This window comes from Mustelus asterias, chromosome 3 (assembly GCF_964213995.1).
Source record: "Mustelus asterias chromosome 3, sMusAst1.hap1.1, whole genome shotgun sequence".
NCBI classification, from domain to species: Eukaryota; Metazoa; Chordata; class Chondrichthyes; order Carcharhiniformes; family Triakidae; genus Mustelus; species Mustelus asterias.
Genome location: NC_135803.1, coordinates 46437561 through 46454662, shown reverse-complemented (window position 1 = coordinate 46454662; position 17102 = coordinate 46437561). Strand labels below are relative to the sequence as shown.

The following is a 17102-nucleotide window of genomic DNA, read 5'->3' as shown; positions in this document are numbered from 1 at the left end:
CTGGATTCAGACACTTAATTTGTTAATATCCTGTTAGGAAAACAAGGTAGTTTTAAGGGATTTATATTTGTATTGGTAAACATTAGAAATAAGGTGTAGTTTTAAGTGGGTTTAATTTAATACTGCACTACTGGAAGGGTAAAATCTATACTTAGATTCATGTTGGATTCAGGTGTTCATATGTATGGGGGTTGGTTCAATTCAACCGTGTTTCTATTGCGCTCAGAGAGGGCTACAGTGTGAAGAATAAATAAAAGGCATAAGCATGTGGGTGTTGCTTAGCAACTGGGGACTCATAAGGAAGAGAACCTTTTAAGTTTTGGTTTAGCTAACTTAATTGCAATTGGAGATGGTGGCCGGATTTCACCTTCCCGTCCGCCACAGGAGTTGGAGCGGTTGAGGGGCAGACGATGCAAAGGCCTGTTGACCTCGGGCAGGATTTTACGGTTTTGGGATAAGCGAGACTGTAAAATCCCACCCAGGTAGTGAGAGAGAAGGCAGCTCTGCCAGGAGCAGTTGGTTTTAGAAGACAAGAGAGGGAACATCTCTTTCAGCTTTGCTAGAAGAAAAGCAAAACCATGGAGGAATGGTTAAGAAAGCAAGTGCAGAAATCTGAAGAGCAACTAATTAAGGAAACTAGAGAAATGAAGAGAAGTTTCCAAGAGGTCTGAAGTTAAAGGCACCAGAACAGAAAACTGTTCAGTAAAGACAAATCAAGCTGAGAAGAAGGCTGAAATGCCAGAAAGATACCTGGTGATTTTCAGGGTTGAGAGATTTTACTGCAGCCCGTGGAACGTGAATTGGAATAACTATGGAAATCGGTGGTTTGATCTTGGAGTTTGTGTAAAAGCAGTTAACTAAAAAAAACTAAAATGGGTGGCGTAAAATCCTGGACTGGATTTGCTATTAAAAATGGAGCCGAAGGTTTGTTTAAAAGTATCCTTTGTAGGACCTGGACTGGATTTTGAAATGTAAGCTGCTAAGGGAAAGTATCATTATGAGAGAAGATTTTAAAGCATGTTTTTGGGAGTGGAGTTTGGAAACTCTCATGTGACAATCATGTGGGGGGATTTGTGAGGAGACATCCATAAACCTTCACCTGGGGTTCAGAGTGGAGAGTGTATTTGCCCACAGTCATCTTGTGTGCTTTGAAGGGACTTTGTTCCTTAATGAGGCCATTGTAGATGTACTTTGTAAATTGTGGTGATTCTAAAACCTGCGTGTAAGTGTTAAGCTAAGAGGGGAGTAAAGGCATATTGTATCATAGTCCATTTTTAAAAAGTTTAATAAGAGGTTTTTCTTTAATGTTAAAATTAATTAGCGATCTTGTGACTCTGTTCCTCCATGATTTTTAAAAGGAAAATAAAAGTTATGGTCTTCTGAGCCAAGATCCTATTCTGGATCATCCCATCCAGCTATCACATCAACTGGGATCATAACAACCCTACTTTCAAACTCAAGAAAGGCTCAGAAATGACACAGAAAGGAAAGCTTGTACTTAGTTCCATATGAAGTCAAATGCTCATACAATTTTGATAAGAAAATTACATAATTAAAAAATCATAGCTAGGATGCATTACCCTGGCATCAAGAAGCATGCAACAATTTGAGGAAATACTCTTTGTGCCAGTGTTATTTGATGATGAATAAGCAGGGGAAAGCGTTCTGCTGGGTGTAGAACTTAAAGTCTCACAACTCATTTAAACAGCTCAGCAGTGCAACTATTTTTTGCTAGCTTAAAATTATAGCATGTGTAACTGCCTGAAATATAATCGAACAAATTATGTTTCAAGAATATTGCAGTGCAAATCATCAATTTATAATTTTTTCATTATAATTGTGTAAATAGATGTTGTAATAATTGGGATATGTTTGTAATTAACATTGAAAAGGTTACCTATAATAACGCTGCTTTAAGTAGAATAATTAATCTATTTCAGAACTCAATAACATATATTGACTAGAATGTAGTCCCGATCAACACAAGGATGCAGTATAGTGCAACACTATAGAGATTCATTTCCTTTTCTCCATCAAGATCTCTCAGCTGTGTCTCAGCACACAAAGGAGGCCAGGTGCCTCTTCTTCAAGAGGCAATAAGAAAAAAAGGCAAGAGATATGCATCTTCACTAGGGTGCTCTTAGGCAGGCCTTACCAGTGGCTGAATGTAGCTTTGGAGGGATACTTGAGAGTGGGTTGTCTTCCTACTTATCAGCAAGAAGCACGAGGTGCTGTCTGAGTGGAAAGGACAGGGGGAAACGGCAACATTCAGCATATAGTGCACCCATTAGGAAACAAAACTTTAACATCATTAAACACCCTTTTTAGACTAATCTTGTTTATTTTTGAATCCTGTCATTCAGGCAGCAACGGTGAAAGGCCTCGTTGGGTACTTAATTGGAAAAGCTGAGATAAACTCGTGTTTGACTGAACTCTCGTAGATTGAATCAGTTCCATCACAAGATTACTCATTAGTATTTTTTTTAAAGTTTATTTTGCTGAATGCTCACGGTGTAAATAAAACAGGAAAACAGGAGCCTCCTCCCTGAACATTCTTTGGTTATTTATGTTTTTAAATTTTGTAATAGAAAATCTACAATCTATTTTGAACGTTGCTTCTCACATTTACTACATAGGGGTGCAAAGTGGTTGCCTTACCTGAATAAGCAGCTGATTGGTCAGGTAGCAACCAATAAAATTGGTGATGTCACCACAGACCCAACAAAGCAGAAACCCCACTGATAGTGCATGGTCAACCTTTGCATTCTTGTAAGACACATACATTTGGCTAAAAAGAAAAATCAAATTGGATCAATACAATTTTAATTTGGTGACTTTTTAAACATTTTACAACAAATTACCGATTAACGGATTCTTTAAAAAAACCCATGCAATGTCTTCTCAATAGATCATTTCTCCAAATAGCTTCATACATTCATAGTTTCTGTACTAAGTTTACTCAGACTTTCAATAAGCAAGGGCTTTATGTTTTATAATTTCTGACTAGCCTTTAATCTGTAATCAACACATTTCAAATTTAACCCTCCATTCACCTGTATAGTGGGTACATAAGTGAACATGAGTGGTGCAATGAGTTCTGCGCACATTCATTCTGAGTTCATATATAAGACAATACCCAATTTAATTATTTTGCTCCTCTAAATTTCTTGATCTTATTTCTCCTGAAAATGAGGACTCATGCTTTAGGATACAGTGTATAAACCAAGCAATATCTAGGAGTACAATCAAATTACTTGCAGATACTGGAATCTGAAACAAAAACAGAAAATGCTGAAAAGTCTCAACTGGTCTGACAGCATCTGTGAAGATAGAACAGGGTCAATATTTCAAGATTGGATGACTCTTCACTCTTCATCAGAACTGAAGAAAACTGGAAATAGGATGAGATTATACTGTTGTGGGGCAGAGAGAGGGATGGATAGAGCAGTAAGGGCTGAATAGAGGGCCAGCAATAGGTGGAGGCAAGGGAGAGATTGACAAAGATGTCATGGACAAAGAGACAAAAGTATTGTACATGGTGGTGACCATGGCTCAGAGGGTGCTGATAGTAAAAAGGTAAGCAGTGTGTCAAAGGACAACCTGGAACAAATAGCAGATGGTCCTAGTGGGATGGGACGAGGGGAGAAGGTGGTAAGGAAAAAAAGATGGAAAGCGAGATAATAGCATCTCATCTTCCAATTAGGCACATTACAACCTTCTGGACTTAACAGCAAGTTCAACAACTTCAAACTGTGAACTCTTTCCTCCACAGTCACCCCACTTTTTTATTTCTATCAATCAGTTTTCACTTCTTCCATCACTTTTTAACCCCTCTTTCCATCTTTTTTCCCTTACCATTGTCTCCCCTCCCTCCATCCCACTAGGACCATCTATTACCTGTTCCAGGTTGTCACCATGCCATATGTCAGCAGATAGAGTGAAATAGCAAGCAATCATCTTTTTAAACTCACCAAATAGTTTTATTTCAAAGAATTAAAAGGTTGGAGTTTTAAATGCATTGACAGCTCTCACTTTGGCACTTCTGACAGTTGTTTTTTGACAGTTTCAATGGGCTTTTGCATTTTTACACACATTCAAGTCTATTTTTACAATCCCAAAGGACACCTAATCTCTCACAAAGGGCAAGTGACACACTCCAAAGGTGCCATGGGACTAAAGACAAAGGGGTACTTTACCTCTCCCAAAGGGTACCCAGACTATCCACACGAATCTATGAAGTTCAGACATGCACCTACAAGGTCTAATCAACGCACAGCATGTTTCAGATACCTCTCACACCAAGATCACATTTGAGTGGAGGCAACTGTGAATTTCTATGGGCAGCTGCTTCTACGAAATGCGCATGCGTGAATCCTGCCTATTCCTGTCCCCGCGAAAATGGAACATGCCGTGTTTTGTGGCAGGACTTCTGGATTCTGCCATTCCACAGTGACAGAGGAGCTCACCCTCATTGCAAAAATCTATGCCATAGAGTCCATTGACTCTGTGCCTGGAGTAAGCTTCGAATTACTGCCAGCATGAATTCCACAAAGGAATGCTGTCCAGGCATATCCACATGAGGGGGAGACCCCAACCCATCGTGATACAATTTGGAACTTTCTAGAAGCTTGTTGAAGTTGCAAAGGTCACCTGACCCCCTTGGCAACCATCTTAACAGTTTATCAGTGTCCATTTGTAAATAAATAAAGGCCATTCCACAAGCTTCCATAGGAGCTTAGTCCGTGTTTAAAAGCCATGAATATGACATGCCTGTTACTGGGCATGACAAAGGAATCAGCCCGCCAGCACTTTCTCGGGCTGGGGGGAGGGGCACAGTACATGCCCTTGCTAGCAATGCCCACATGTCAAGGTAAAAAAAAAACCTTAAAATGTATTTTATCAAATTCTTCAACTCAGCTAAAATGCCAAGCATTGCCTTTAATCAAGTTCTGGTTCTTTGTTCTGAAGTGTAACTAAAAGGATGAATCGCCTGAACTTAAGCAGTCACCATCTGGAATATTTATTTTTAGTCTTCATTGCTTCTGGAAGCAAAGCTTGAATCAGATTAAGCTTCTAATACACAAGGGCTGCCTGATTTCACGCAGACTCTTACAACTTTAGGATGAAGCAAATTCATTTCAGATGGCAAGAAGCTTCTTAATAGGGCACACTCTGGCAATAGTGCCAGATTTAAGCGCAGTATATTCTGATTAAATCAGACAAATCCATCAGAATGACGGCTATGCCAGTCCCAGGTGTGATCAGGAACGGTTCTTCTGGTGAAGTGGATAATATAGATGACTGTTAAACCATAATTGGTGTGCTATAATGTCCTGGATAGCATGATAATTAATGGTTCTGACTCATTCTTGTGATGGGAAACTCATCAATCAATGAAAGGAAGAATCAATATAAACATCTGTGGTCAAAGCTGGCACTTAAATTTAAATGTTAAAGTTACTCAGTAAAGAGGTTTCTTATGAACTGTGATGGGGCCAATCCTAGCTCCATCACAAATTTGATTCCATGCCTTTGATGAGATGCAATCTGCACCCAACATGGGCCACAATCCAGCTCGCCAAGCCTCTGTGTCTGGTCCGCCGACTCACTGCTCAATGGAAGACCTGCAATAAGCCTGTGTGAGTGAGTGAATGAGCCTGTGTGTGTGGTTGTGGCTGAGCCTGTGAGTGAGTGAGTGAGTGAATGAGCCTGTGAGTGTGAGTATGTGTGAGGGTGGCTGAGCCTGTGTGAGTGGGTGAATGAGCCTGTATGTGAGTGAGTGAATGTGTGTGTGAATTAGTGTGTGTGTGTATGTGTGTGTGTGTGTGTGTGAGAGAGAGAGAGAGAGAGAGCCAGAAACATACAGGAGACTGGGATAAAAAGCCAACTGCAAAATGTGGCCAGTGTTGGGTGTATCAAAGGGTGTGACATCAAAACAAAAAGACAGCAGAATCACCCCCTCACCCCCCCAACTCCTCCCCACCCCCCGCCAACTCTCCACCCCTGCCCTGTCAGGTAAAAATACAAATCTCACACTCTCTCTGATTGCTGAAGCTATTTTCAGACCCACGTCTCATTTCCAATCTATGAGAATATGCTTTTGTTTTATTGTATTCCTCACGTTTAGTAGCTAATAAACTTTAGCTCTTTCTTTATCTCAAGAAAGCTTGGTTAAATTAGCTCCTTTTAAAATTTAAACATATTGGAACTGGGAAAAGGTATCTGCAAGGGAGGATCCTTTTTGAAGTAATCTTGCTGCAACCAACTAAGGGGGTTGAATAGGAAAGGGTGTCCATTCATCTCTCCTCACCTGGGATATCCATCTGGAAATTAATAAGTTCTGGTTTGTGCCAAGATCGTTCCCACAGAGAAGACAGACGGTAATGAATTTGGGGTCTTCCATCCGGGAACCGGTGGCGACACTTAGAGTTTGTCTCAAGATTGATCCTCAGGGCAATTATAAAACAATATGGCTGAGCGATTTACTTCTGAAAACTTAATGGCCATGACAGACTTTACGAGGAAACTTATCACACAAACCGCAAACTCTAAAATCTACCATACTCATTTCTGTCAGTCACTGGGAAGGATCCACAAGAGGATGTGTTGTGTTGCAACCAGATGTCAGCATCAGCCGGCACTGAGGATGAATCTCCTGGAATAAGTTACCACAAACTTTGGGAGAAGGAAAGTAAGAAAAACACATTTGCATTTACATAGTCCCTTTCATGACCTCAGGAGCTCTCAAAGCAATGAAATACTCTTCAAACAGTAGTCACTGTTGTAATGTAAGAAACACAGCATCATATCCACCTGCCCACAAATAGTAACCAGATAGGAACTAAAAAAGATAATGCAAACAGTAAAAACCTGTTGCAAGATATTCAAATGCGAATGATGACTTTGTAAGGTTGCAAAACCTGTTGAAAAATAAAATATTTGACATCTAAACATGCATTAAACATGAAAGGGTTTACATAATAATATGACTGCATGTGAAGTAAATGATTAAATAGTTATGAACTTAGAGGGATGTATCAACAATAGTGAGAATGACTGCTGGGAATGAGAAAACAGGATGCCAGGTACACTTCCTGAACAAGGCCACAGAATAGGGGCAGGGACTGCCTAACTTTCCAGTCAATGACTCTCGTGTCATCCCGAACTTTGAAATGTTTTTTCCCTGCTTGGATATTCTCTGTATGTGAAACCAATTAAGGCAAAGTAATGTTTTGGTGATGATGTTTACTGACAAGGTTAAAGACTATATTAAGTGTTATTCTAAAAGCTGCATTTCAGAATCTTACTCGTCTTTAATACGCTCAAGAGTTGTGAAACATGAATTCCCTCGAGCCAAAAGTTTGGCTTTCTCCCTCTTTTTTCCCCCCTTTCCTTTATCCCCTCCTTTCCTAACAGTCACAATTGATGCTGCTGTAGAGTTTCACACACTGGTATTCCCATACTTCACCCTTGGTTGCTCTTCACATGCCAGCCTGCACAATGAAGGTCAACAAACCATTAAATCATTGGACTCATTATAAACAAACCCATTTGTGTCCTCATCCAATTTACACAAGTACACGTCAGTAGAAGCTTAGCAAAAATCAAAAGTGGAATCCCTTTCTGACTTTGTTTTCCTTCCCTCGTCAGGACAGTAATGCTGTTATAGTCTACCCAGCATTGTCCCAGGTTAGTTAGACTAATCAGATTATGTCTTATTTATTACTGTCACATTTATCCATTGAGTGATTATAAGAGGCAGCTCAAAACTTTCTGCCAAAAATATTTTCGGGTGGGGAAATATGAGTAACAGTGACCGCGGGATTTCTTATTAGTTTTCACACAGCCTTCTTGAGTAATAATGTATTCGATACCTCCTTTCTTCCTTGCTCTGCAAATTGCCTCTCCTCTTTGCTCCATCTCCCTGTGACGCTGCTGCCCTAGAGGGACTGCAACTGTAGGCCCCAAGACAGGGAGCAAGCGACACCATTCAAAGGCCCTTCAAAACCACATCACGCCTTCCAAAGATCCAGCACAATTCCCTTCTGGCTGAAAGGACTTTGGCCAACTCTTCCAACAACAAAGAACCTCCATTAATTCTGAAGCAGCAAGGATAGTCAAAAACACGTCACATGAAAGTTAAATGACGATGCTGTTAAATAGCACCTGTGGGGTTGGGCCCCTGGTGCAGCTGAACGCATGGCCAACTAAGCATGGTTTGAAAAGCACATTAACAGGACCAGCAAGGTCCAAATAATTAGGTTAAGTGCCAAATCAGTGTTAGAAACTGACTGGCATCATGATCTGCCCACTCCCAGGACATGCATGGGACACCCAGGGGGCGATCTTACCTTGTTGTCCTGCCGGTCAATGGATGGGGTGAGCCGGTAAGATCGAGAGAGGTGAAAAATCGGGTCCGGGAGATCAGCCTCACGCCCGAAAAGGGTGGAAGGTTGATCTCAATATTTAAATTTTACAGTAAGTAGAATTTAAATATTACAAGTGAGCCCGAGACGGAATTGTGCAGGCTTACTTGCCTTAGTGGTGTCATTGGTGAGGACCTTCACAATGGAGACCTGTCGTGATGGCCTCACCAGTAGGACCAGAGGCCCTGATGCCCCCAGAGAGGTGGGGTGTGGGATGCCGCTTGGGCAGTGCCAGTCTGGCACCCTGGCATTGCCCACCAGGCACCCTGGCACTGCCAGCCTGGCACACTGGTGGTGCCCACTGGGCAGTGCCAAGAGGGCAGGGCTTAATAGGTGAGCAGGGGGATGCTGTTCACTCTGCAAATGGGTTCGGAGGGAGGGAACTCTGTGCAATCTGCATCCGGCGATCGACCAGGAAGGTACACTGTGGGGTGTGATCAACCGGCCAATAATCGGATTGTCATTGCGGAGAGAGGGGATGGATTGGCCAGCCCGTGTGGGGGAGGGGGAATATCAGAGCAGATGGTGAGGAACTGTTCCCATTGGTGACAAGATCGTGTACCACAGAACACCAATATAAGATGACTGGCAAAAGAAGCAGAGGCAACTTTAAGAGAAACCTTTCATGGAGTGAGTGTTTAGAATTTGGAATACGCTGCCTGACACTCTGGTGACTTTTCAAAGGGAATCAGATAATTAACTGAAAAGTTAAAAAGTTGCAAGGCTATGGGGAAAAAGTGTGACTAGCCAAGTTGCTCTTGCAGAGAGCCAGCATGGAAACAATGGGCCAAATGGCCTCCTTCTATCATAGTCATGCAGTACAGAAGAGGCCCTTTGGCCCATCGAGTCTGCACCAACAAAACTGCACTAAAGCTACACTAATCCCACTTTCCAGCACTTGACCCATAGCTTGGAATGTTATGACATTTCAAGTGCTCATCCACACACTATTTAAAAAGTTGTGAGGGTCCGCACCTCTTGTACCCTCCCAGGCAGCACATTCCAGACTCCCACCACCCTCTGGGTCACAGAATTTTTCCTCAAATCCTCTCTAAACCTCTGTTCCCCCCCACCTTCAAATTATGGCCCCTCGTTATGGACCCCTCAACTAAGGGGAACAGCTGCTTCCTATCCACCCTGTTCATACCCTTCATAATCTTGTACACCTCAATCAGATCCCCCCTCAGCCTTCTCTGCTCTAAAGAAAACAACACAAGCTTATCCAACCTCTCTTCATTGCTCAAATGCTCCATCCCTGGCAACATCCTGGGGAATCTCCTCTGCACCCTTTCAGTGCAATCACATCCAACCGATAGTGAGGCAACCAGAACTGCACACAGTATTCCAACTGTGGCCTAACCAAGGCTCTGTACAGCTCCAACATAATATTCCTACTCTTGTAATCTAAGCCACGACTGATAAAGGCAAGTGTCCCATATGCCTTCTTAACTACCCTATTAATCTGTCCTGCTGCACAAAGGGATCTGTGGACAAGCGCCCCAAGACCCCTCTGTTCCATTGAGCTTCCTCGTGTCCTGCCCTTCATTGAGTGCACCCTTGTCTTGTTATTCCTTCCAAAATTCATCACTTCTCACTTTAAATTCCATCTGCCATTGATTTGCCCATCTGACCAACTCGTCTATATCTTCTTGCAACTGAAGATCTTCTTCCTCACAATTAACCACCACCCCTCCCCATGTTCTCATCTCTATCGTTTCTATATATCACAAGCAATAAGGGACCTAGCACTGATCCCTATGGTATGCCATTGGACACTGGCCTCCAATCACACAAACAGACTTCTACCATTGCCCTCTGTCTTCTACCACTAAGCCAGTTTTGGATTCAACTTGCCAAGTTACCCTGGATTGCATGTGCTCTTAGGATTTTCATCAGTCTCCTGTGTGGGGCATGTCAAAGCTTTGCTGAAATCCATATAAGCTACATTAACTGCACAATCCTCATCTACACACCCGATCACCTCCTCAAAATATTCAATCAAATTTGTTAGGCATGATTTCCCTCTGACGAAGCCATGCTGACTATCCCTTGCCTCTCCAAGTCGAGATTAATTCTCTTCTTCAGAATTTTCTCCAATAGTTTCCCTAGCACTGATGAGAGATTCACTGGTCTGTAATTCACTGGTTTACCTCTCCCACTCTTCATGAAAAGTGGAACGACATTAGCTGTCCCCCAATCCTCTGGCACCTCCCCTGTAGTCATGATGTGGAGATGCCAGCGTTGGACTGGGGTGAACACAGTAAGAAGTCTCACAACACTAGGTTAAAGTCCAACAGGTTTATTTGGTAGCAAAAGCCACAAGCTTTCGGAGCGTTGCTCCTTCGTCAGGTGAGTGGGATTTCAGTTCACAAACAGGGCACATAAAGACACAAACTCAATTTACAAAATAATGGTTGGAATGCGAGTCTTTACAGGTAATCAAGTCTTAAAGGTACAGACAATGTGAGTGATTGTCTGTACCTTTAAGACTTGATTACCTGTAAAGACTCGCATTCCAACCATTATTTTGTAAATTGGGTTTGTGTCTTTATATGCCCTCTTTGTGAACTGAAATCCCACTCACCTGACGAAGGAGCAGCGCTCCGAAAGCTAGTGGCTTTTGCTACCAAATAAACCTGTTGGACTTTAACCTGGTGTTGTGCAACTTCTTACTGTGTGTACCTCCCCTGTAGCCAGTGAGGAATTAATAATTTGGGTCAGAGCCCCTGTAATTTCTGCCCTTGCCTCCCACAGAAGCCTGGGATATAACTCATCCGGACCTGGGGAATTGTCCGCTTCTAAGCCTGCCAAAACCTCCAATACCTCCTTGCTCCCCATGTCAAACTGTTCAAGAACCTCACAGTCTTTCCCCCATCAAATCTGAACCTACATCCTTTTTCCAAATGAAGACAGATGTAAAGTACTCCTTCAACACCCTACCAATATCTTCCGGCTTCACGCACAGACTGCCCCCTTGGTCCTCAATGGGCCCTACTACTTCCCTGGTTATCCTCTTCCCCTTAATATACTTAGAAGATATCTGTGCTACAACCATTCTAGATTCTTCCACTAGCTGGTTCCAGTGCATGCCACAGCTCAGTTAGTTGTGAGCGACTGGGATAAATCCCATTATTTCTAATGACACGGCCAGATGGGTATTCAGTGCAGAGGAAACACAGGAACAGATCTTTCTTGCTTTGTATTTGTCACCTTCTGAGAACAGCAACACACAGAATCTATTACTAAATACACACTGTATAAATTACACTCACCTAATCGTTGTGTAATAAGCATTCAAATCTGACCATCAAAAATACGTAACTCACACGATATCAATTATAGACATTAATGATGCAAAGGTAACTTTGTAAGCATTCCTTCAAAAACCATTTAACCTTAGAACACATAGAAGATTTACAGTACCTTTTTGTACTATCGGCAGCTATTCATTATTTTACATTAGCTGCACCATAGCAACAAATAGCTTTGGTGAAATAAATATGTCTCAACTTCTACAATCAAATCAATGTGCTTTTAGAATATTAGAAAATTAATCAACATGATGAGAGTCATGATTAGAAACGGGCAGCAGTGCTGGAATAAAGTATGGATCCGGTAAAAACTTACGGTAGAGCAGCAAAAAGAAAACAGCAGATCGAGGCAAGTCCTAGGACTGCACTCCAGAATTCCCACAGGTTCTGTACACATTCTTCCATCACGGAGGATATCCAGGTTTCATTCCCACATAATAGACCGTTCTTTTCCACAGTGATGTTGGATTCATGGTTGTTCCTCAGAAGCTGGGGTAAAACTCTCATGATATAACACAGCGAAACTGGATCTAGGTGACTAGAGTATCCTGGACCAGGAACTTGCAACAGGAACTCCTCTCTTTATGGTTGGCACTGAGATCTTATCAGCTGAACAGATCTTGGTGCAGTTTCAACATGAGTCGCCCTGAAAAACACGGCTTTGCATTAGTTCAGTCTGAAATTTGACTTGACTAAAATGTTTTTCATGAAAAGTCACCATAAATCATCAAGGAACCAAACGGGCTACTCCTGCTCCAAAAAAAAAGAACAGAATCTTTACTATGCAGAAGGAGGCCCTTCAGCCCATCAAGGCTGCACTGACAACAATCCCATCAGGCCCTATCCCCATATTGTATTTCCCCTGCTAATCCCTCTTACTCGAAAGGCCAATCAACCTAACCTGCACATCTTTGGAGTGTGGGAGGAAACCGGAGCTCCCAGAGGAAACCCACACAGACACGGGGAAAATGTGCAAACTCCACACAGACAGTCACCCAAGGCAAGAACCGAACCCGGGTCCCTGGCACTATGAGGCAACAGTGCTAACCACTGTGCCATCGTGCTACCCGAAATGTAGAGAGGGAAGCTTCCCTCACAGATATGAACAAGAATGCTTAAAAATCATGTTTAAAATTTCTTCTTTAAAATTACATAGAAAATCATAACACAAAACTGGGCCACAATATAATATGTAGTTATATTTATTTTTCACTCTTTTTGACTTAATCCCATGTGCCTCGCTCCGCTCTCATACCTCATTCCTTCCAACATCTATCCAGCCCATTATGGAAAGCTGATGTGGGCCTGGAGATTTGCTGAGTTGGAATGACTTATCCAGAATGGCACCAGGGCCCCAAATCCCAGAGTCCTCTCCCGATCTTTGGCAGGAACCATTTTCGCTGTGTGGAGGGGGGGCGGGGGGGGGGGGGGGGGGGGGTACTTTGGTGGGGCAGATTTTACTCACGCACAGTTTGCAAAGTGACAGCACATTTCAAAGCGCAACTAACTGCAAGCAGAAGCAATTTTTGTCATTGGCCTTTCCAGAACATGACTCCTGTGACTTATAGAAGTCACAAAGTGTCCAAAGGTATGCGGGTTAGGTGGATTGGCTATGCTAAAATTGCCCCTTAGTGTCAGGGTGACTAGCTAGGGTAAATGCATGAGGTTCTGGAGATAGGGCCTGGGTGTGATTGTGATCAGTGCAGACTCGATGGGCCGAATGACCGCCTCCTGCACTGTAGGGATTCTATTCTATTCTATGACTTTGTGCAAGAGTCGTAAAGCTAGCAGAAAGTCTTCGGAGAGTGCAAACGATTTGAAGAGATGCCACACAGAAAGTCAACCACTCCAAACAAGGGGTGAGGCTGACACCCAAGGGAGTTGGAGGGTGGAACATGTGGCCTTGGAAGGACATATCTCTTTGGCCTTCCTGACTGAGGCACCCAGATGGAAATGAAGTGGGGCAACTGGAAATTATTTCATATGAAGATTGAAACAGACAGGGAGTCATTAGACCCCAGCTACTAACAAACCTCCCGAAACCAAAAGCTGAGATAATAGGGAACATCAGCAACATGGATCGTCCCATTCTTTGATTAGGTTATGTGATGTATGTGTTAAAGCAGCAGCAGTGATTGAGGACTGAACCAAACTGTATATTGCAACGTGAGAATAAAGTACCATAAATTGTGACAGTCTCTGTATTACTGAGAGATCCCTGGGAAAGCAGCCACAATAGGTCTGATCACTCCAGTATATGCTTGAATATTTTATTTTGCTTACCGGAAGCTCACAGATTCGAGTGTGGTTACTATTTAACCACAACAGGAAGAAGGAGTGTGTGCTAGATGAAAGGATGGGTGTACATTGTGCAAGGCAAGCTGCTGAAGTGGGAAGACATAATTGCATATTCAGGCCATAAAGCCATGCGAACAGCAGCAAGGTGCAGTCAGAGAGTGGGTATGAGGCCTGGAATTGGAGGCAGTGCAGCAGTGAGGGAGAGGAGGAGGACCGCCTTCACAAGCTTTTATCCCAAAGTAAGAGTGCACAGATTGTATCTGAATTTGATAGAAAGTAATGCTGAAGAAGGCTGAGATTATCTCGACAAATGGTAACAGAGATGTTACCATGGCGGAACAAGGTCTGGCACCACAGTTTCCAATCCGCATGCCCTACCAGTGGCTCGTAAGGTCAAATTGTCTCTAAGTTTTTATGCTGACAGCTCGATCCAGGGGTTTCACAATCAGCTGCCCACAGGTGCATCAAGACAGTCAGAGATTTTCCCTTTGCTTGGGTGGGGGAGCATATTGTCTTCCCGATGGATGTGGTTGTGCAAATGCTGAGTGCTAGGAGGAGCTTTGCGGAAATAGCACGCTTCCCTCAGGTACAGGGTGCTATTGACAGCAGCCACATCACTATAAGGGCACCAAGTAATCAATCAAAACCTTCATGGAAATCCTTCCCTTCCTGAATGTGCAGGTGGTATGTGATCCTGCGTGTATGTGCAGATTGTCCAAGAAGCTGCCATGATTCTTTCATGCGGAAGTATTCACAGCTACTTTAGCTTTTTCAGACCCCAAACATGTCCATGGTAGCTTTCTGGGAGACAAGGGTACTGCTTAAGGAGGTGGGCTGATGACCCCCTTTTAGGTAGTCACACACAGAGCCCGAAAGGCACTACAACTGCCACATGCTTACCCATAAAACATTGAGTAGGTTATTAGCATCTGGAACATGTGCTTTAGACCAGTCTGCATCACTACACTATTTCCCTCCGGAATAGTCTTCATGTGCTGCATGCTGCACAATATGACACAGTGGAGGGGCCTGCAAGCAGAGGGGACATTTGAGGAGGAGGACAATGAAGATGAAGAGAGGAGGCGGCTCATGAATCTGTCACGACAGAGAAGGAAGAGGTGGTGATGGGAGACCAGCTGAGGAGCAAGCCCACATAGCTATGGCTGGTGCTTTACAGAAAGGGGTTCCTTGCCAGAAGCCTCTTAATACAGAGCAGATTTTCCTTGGCTCTTGCTATGAATTCAATTGTAAGTCAGTCCCTGGTGACCAGCTTCCACATCATTAGCCTTTGACCTGGAAGTCACATTTCCTCAGAGAAATGCCCATCCCCAGCAAGAGGGAACACCAACAGCAAATAGTTAAAGTCAGTGCCATCAAAACGGCTGAAACTATGTCCATCATAACCTTTGGCCTCAACACCTTGAGAAATCCTTCACAGCCGGGACTGTGCACATCTATGTTAGAGGCTAAAAAACTGGAGAAATCTCCACCTTGTGCCTCATTAAACCATGCCCACCATGCCAAGAGCGCCAGCAGGAAGCATACACCAATGACCTTCTGATATGATTCTATAAACCAACAGTACTGCAGCTACAGCACATAGTTCAGTGTAATGATGCACGTATGTTCACCACTCCTTCAACATTACACAGCCATCACCAGCATCCATTTTCAGGTGTGCACAACATGCAATGTTGCCAAACACCTTGGCTCCCTGTGAATCCACTTAGGAGACAAAGGCTTCAAATGTAGTGGCAAACCACACGCATGCTACTCTAGATGGCATCCTGACATGCGGAAAACTTATTTAAATCCCTGCAACAATCACATGCTGATGACTGCCTTCCAATCAGCACTCATGGTTGAAGTGCACCTCATAAGTTGGATTTGATCACCGAGTCTGATCATTGTCTTTAAGGGAGGATCAATCATCGATGGACAAGAAATGCTGCAAAGAGCTCCTCTATCCGCAATCCTTGGTGTACAATACCTTATCTGAAAGTCTGGAGAAGGAAACAGCCTTTCACTGCCAGACATGCATGGAGACACCCTGAATCCTGATGGCCTCGATGAGAGATGGACCTCAGCATGCAGTCTTCAGTGCCACTGGTAAGAACCTTATTCGTTCCATAAACATTCTCATTGAGTATTAATCGGTGTTCATCATACAACACAACATTTGCACTCCCTCTCATACAAACGTCCCAGTCTGCTCCATGAGCTAACAGGATCACCTCCATCATGACAATCATGTTCCAAAGTGCCTCTGCCACCAACTTTAGCTCTTGCCAAGGGTGATTCTCTATCCTCAACAACTCAGGCAGGCAACCTCCATGGCTGTCTCTTCAACATTTCAAATTGCCTGTGGCCTTGCTGATATATCCCCAGTCCAGGTCATCTTCCTGGCATCGTGGGCCCTCTTGACCAGCAAATACAACATTAATAGTGATGTTAACTCTATTATACAGTGCTGTCAGGGACAACACTCTTGAATATGACAGTGCAGCTGCAAGAGCAGTTTGAACATAGAAGACTTCATGATATCTATGTGCTAGGTCTCCCTCCATTGGTGCAGCTTTCAGATGTCAGCCATCATTTGGATGTGTGCTTCTGACAAACTCACCTTGCAAGACTGCAGAAGGTTGTGAAGCCTCTTCCTACATTGTATCCAAGGTCTGCAACAGTCTCGTGTTACGGTGGAAGCTATCTCCTGCCATGTCCTACACTGCCCTCCCCATTGCTTCCCCGCTTGGTCTCCTTTGCGACATTCTGGTGTGCTGGTGTGACAACTAGAAAGAACATGGGCAGGTAAGGCTTCGACTGGTCTCACCACAGAACAAATGTCTGCTTACATACATGAGCCACATTCTCCAGCTTAGCATTGTCTGATGTGTGTGTGTGTGGGGCGGGGGGGGGAGGGGGGGGGGAGTGTGTGGCAGAGGGCGGGAAGCAGCTTGAGTGCTGCATGAATGCAGGGTGGGCCTGGCATTTGGTCCTGTCAATTCAACATGGCATGTTGTGGTCCTGAATACAGTTGACCGTGCTGTCCTGCTCCCACTGAGTCACA

General features: G+C 43.5%; 1 protein-coding gene across 2 annotated transcripts in view; it reads right to left on the bottom strand.

Annotated features, from left to right (window-relative positions):
- The window catches only part of LOC144490665 (lysosomal amino acid transporter 1 homolog), a 33720-nt gene extending 21384 nt beyond the window's left edge, over nt 1-12336 (bottom strand). For both annotated transcript variants that reach the window (XM_078208366.1, XM_078208373.1), the window contains exons 1-2: nt 12054-12336; nt 2659-2788 (exon numbers count right to left, since the gene is read on the bottom strand). In XM_078208366.1, coding sequence (XP_078064492.1) covers nt 2659-2788; nt 12054-12244 — 321 coding nt within the window. In that variant the 5' untranslated portion in view covers nt 12245-12336. The remainder of the gene's footprint in view (nt 1-2658; nt 2789-12053) is intronic.
- Between the last annotated feature and the right edge of the window lie 4766 nt (nt 12337-17102).